Source organism: Terrapene carolina, unplaced genomic scaffold, assembly GCF_002925995.2.
Source record: "Terrapene carolina triunguis isolate 2854851 unplaced genomic scaffold, T_m_triunguis-2.0 Scaffold450, whole genome shotgun sequence".
NCBI classification, from domain to species: Eukaryota; Metazoa; Chordata; order Testudines; family Emydidae; genus Terrapene; species Terrapene triunguis.
In genome coordinates, this window is record NW_020664801.1 from 26,396 (window position 1) to 28,919 (window position 2,524).

At 59.4% G+C, this 2,524-nt stretch overlaps 1 protein-coding gene across 1 annotated transcript in view; it reads left to right on the forward strand.

The window, feature by feature from the left end:
* The window catches only part of NDUFB7 (NADH:ubiquinone oxidoreductase subunit B7), a 2,340-nt gene extending 578 nt beyond the window's left edge, over positions 1-1,762 (forward strand). Inside the window, exons 2-3 of the mRNA XM_026658502.2 lie at positions 617-785; positions 1,586-1,762. Coding sequence (XP_026514287.1) covers positions 617-785; positions 1,586-1,670 — 254 coding nt within the window. The 3' untranslated portion in view covers positions 1,671-1,762. The remainder of the gene's footprint in view (positions 1-616; positions 786-1,585) is intronic.
* The last annotated feature ends 762 nt before the right edge of the window (positions 1,763-2,524 follow it).

Below are 2,524 nucleotides of genomic sequence, written 5' to 3' on the forward strand. Positions count from 1 at the left end.
CCTTAGAGGTTTTTAAGGCCCGGCTTGACAAAGCCCTGGCTGGGATGATTTAGTTGGGGTTGGTCCTGCTTTGAGCAAGGGGATGACCTCCTGAGGTCTCTTCCAACCCTAATCTTCTATGATTCTATGAGTGTCTGAACTGTCTATACGAGGGTCAGTCAGTGCTCTGCGTTGAAAGGAACTGTGTAAACCCAAGATCATTACATAGTAGAGGGCAGTCGAAGCCCTGTCCTGTGTAGAGGCATAGATCCTGAGACAAGTGCAAATAAGAACACATCTAATTGAAATGGATAGAGAGAGAGCTTGGAGCCAAAGACTTCTGACTTGTATCCCTAGCTCTCCCTCTGTGAGCCTGGACAAGTTGCTTCCTGTGCCTCAGTTTCTCCATGGAGTTTCATCAGAAGGGCTCATGTATAGGGTGTTCAGAGTCCCACTCGGTGCCCGATCCACATTCGCTGCGGCTGTTACGGCCCCGCGATGGAGCCTGGCTCTTTGCTCAGGAGGTAGAGGGCCACTAGTGCTTTTAGCTCTGGAGGTCCCAGGTTCAGTTCCTGGTGTGTCACGCCCACGTCCTGCTCCCAGCCTCACCTCTGCCCCTCCTCTCTGTCCCCCGCAGTGATGGTAGCGACGCAGCAGCAGATGAATGACGCTCAGCTGCCCCTGGAGCAGCGCGACTACTGCGCCCACCACCTCATCAAGCTGATGAAGTGCAGGCGCGACTGCTTCCCCAACTTCCTGGCCTGCCAGGATGAACTCCACGACTGGGAATACTGCGAGCATCTTGAGTACGAGGCTGCCTGTGCTGGGAGGCTCCTGGCACCATCCACAGGCTACTCCGCTCCCAGGGCCACAGAGCTGGGGGTGGCAGCCCTAGGGGTAGAGAGGGGCAGCATGGCCTAGAGGAGAGAGCACAAAGGAGACCAGGGTTCTATTCCCAGCTCTGCCACTGGTGTGCTGGGTGACCTGGGGCAACTGGCCTCCTTTGCACGGTGCTTTGAGGTCTACTGATGAAAGGTGCTGCCGGAGCTCGGTGTGATTGGCACCTGCCCTTCCCACATAGGGTATTTAAGCCTAAGAATGTGCTGATGGTCCCCAGTAACCAGCTACGGTGGGCGCTTAGCACAGAAATAAACGTCCCCTCCCCCTTACTTTGTGGAAGGCATCTCAGAAAGCAGCGTTCTGGGCCATTGGCTGATCCCCGGGCCCCACTGGTGCGGCTAACCCTGCAGGATGGTGATGAAACACGTGTAGGGCCCTTCCCACAGAGGGTCAAGCCCTGGGCCAAGCAGACCCCAGAGTGAAGGGAGGGGTACTAGGCGGAACGTGGTTATGGGGCTGGCCCGGCTGTGTCACCGTGGGGATTGTGGGGTGGAGGGGGAAGCTGTGGGGCAGGGGGGAGGGGCCAGAGAGCCGAAGGATTGGTTCAAAGCAGTGAATCTAATTTCAGTGAGCCCCCCCTCCAGGAAAGTGGGACAGTCCAACAGCTCTGAGATCGGCCTGTACCTAATACAGAGTGTGGGGGGCGGGGTTGCTCCTGCTGGAGATGCAGGTAGACCCCCGTGACTGATGTCTCCTCTCGCCCCAGCTACGTGAGGCGTATGAAGGAGTTTGAGCGGGAGCGGCGCTTGCTGGTGAGGAAGAAGAGGCTGGAGCAGAAGGCGGCGGCTTGAGCAAAGCAAAGCCCTGCATCCCCATCCGCGTGAGGGGCTGGAGGAGTCCTGTCCTTGTGTTATACGTAAGGGAATAAATAATGGCTCGTCTGCGTCTGGATCTCGCTTGGTGACTGGAGTGGGGTGGGCAGGGCATGAGCGTGTACTGCACTGAGGCTGTAATGCCCCATCACTGCAGGTGCTGGGCATGATGGGGAGCCAGGGTGAGTGAGGTAATTGCTCTTACTGGACCGACTTTGGAGCTTCTTCAGACTTGGACCTGAAGTTATGGGGAGCAGTGAGCGGTGGCATTTCCTAGTGGTTAGAGCAGGAGTCAGGACTCCTGGGCTAAGTTCCCATTAAGCTGCGTGGCCGCGCAGCTCCCTATTAAGCCCCGCGCAGGGCTGTAGTGGGAAAAGGAGCCCCTCCCCACCGGCCCCAGCGCAGACCTGCGCTGGACTTGCCGCGGCCAGGGGAGGTGCCCCTCCCTCGGCCCTGCCCAACCCAGCCCTGCCGGAGCTACTGCAGCTGGGGAGAGGCGCCTCACCCTGGGCTGCTGCGGCAAGAAAGAGCTAGGTGGAGTCCTCTCTGCCCACCACATCCTGGGGTCAGCCTGCACCCCAAACCCCTCATCCCCGGCTCTATCCCACAGCCCTCACCCCCTGTACCCCAACCCTCTGCCCCAGCCCTGAGCCCACTCCCCCACTCCAAACCTCTCATTCCTGGCTCCACCCCAGCCCTAAGCCCACCCCAAACCCCTCATCCCTGGCCCCACCCCAGAGCCCTCACCCCCCTGTACCCCAACCCTCTGCCCCAGCCCTGAGCCCACTCCAAGCCTTTCATCCCCGGCTCTATCCCAGAACCCACACCCCCCC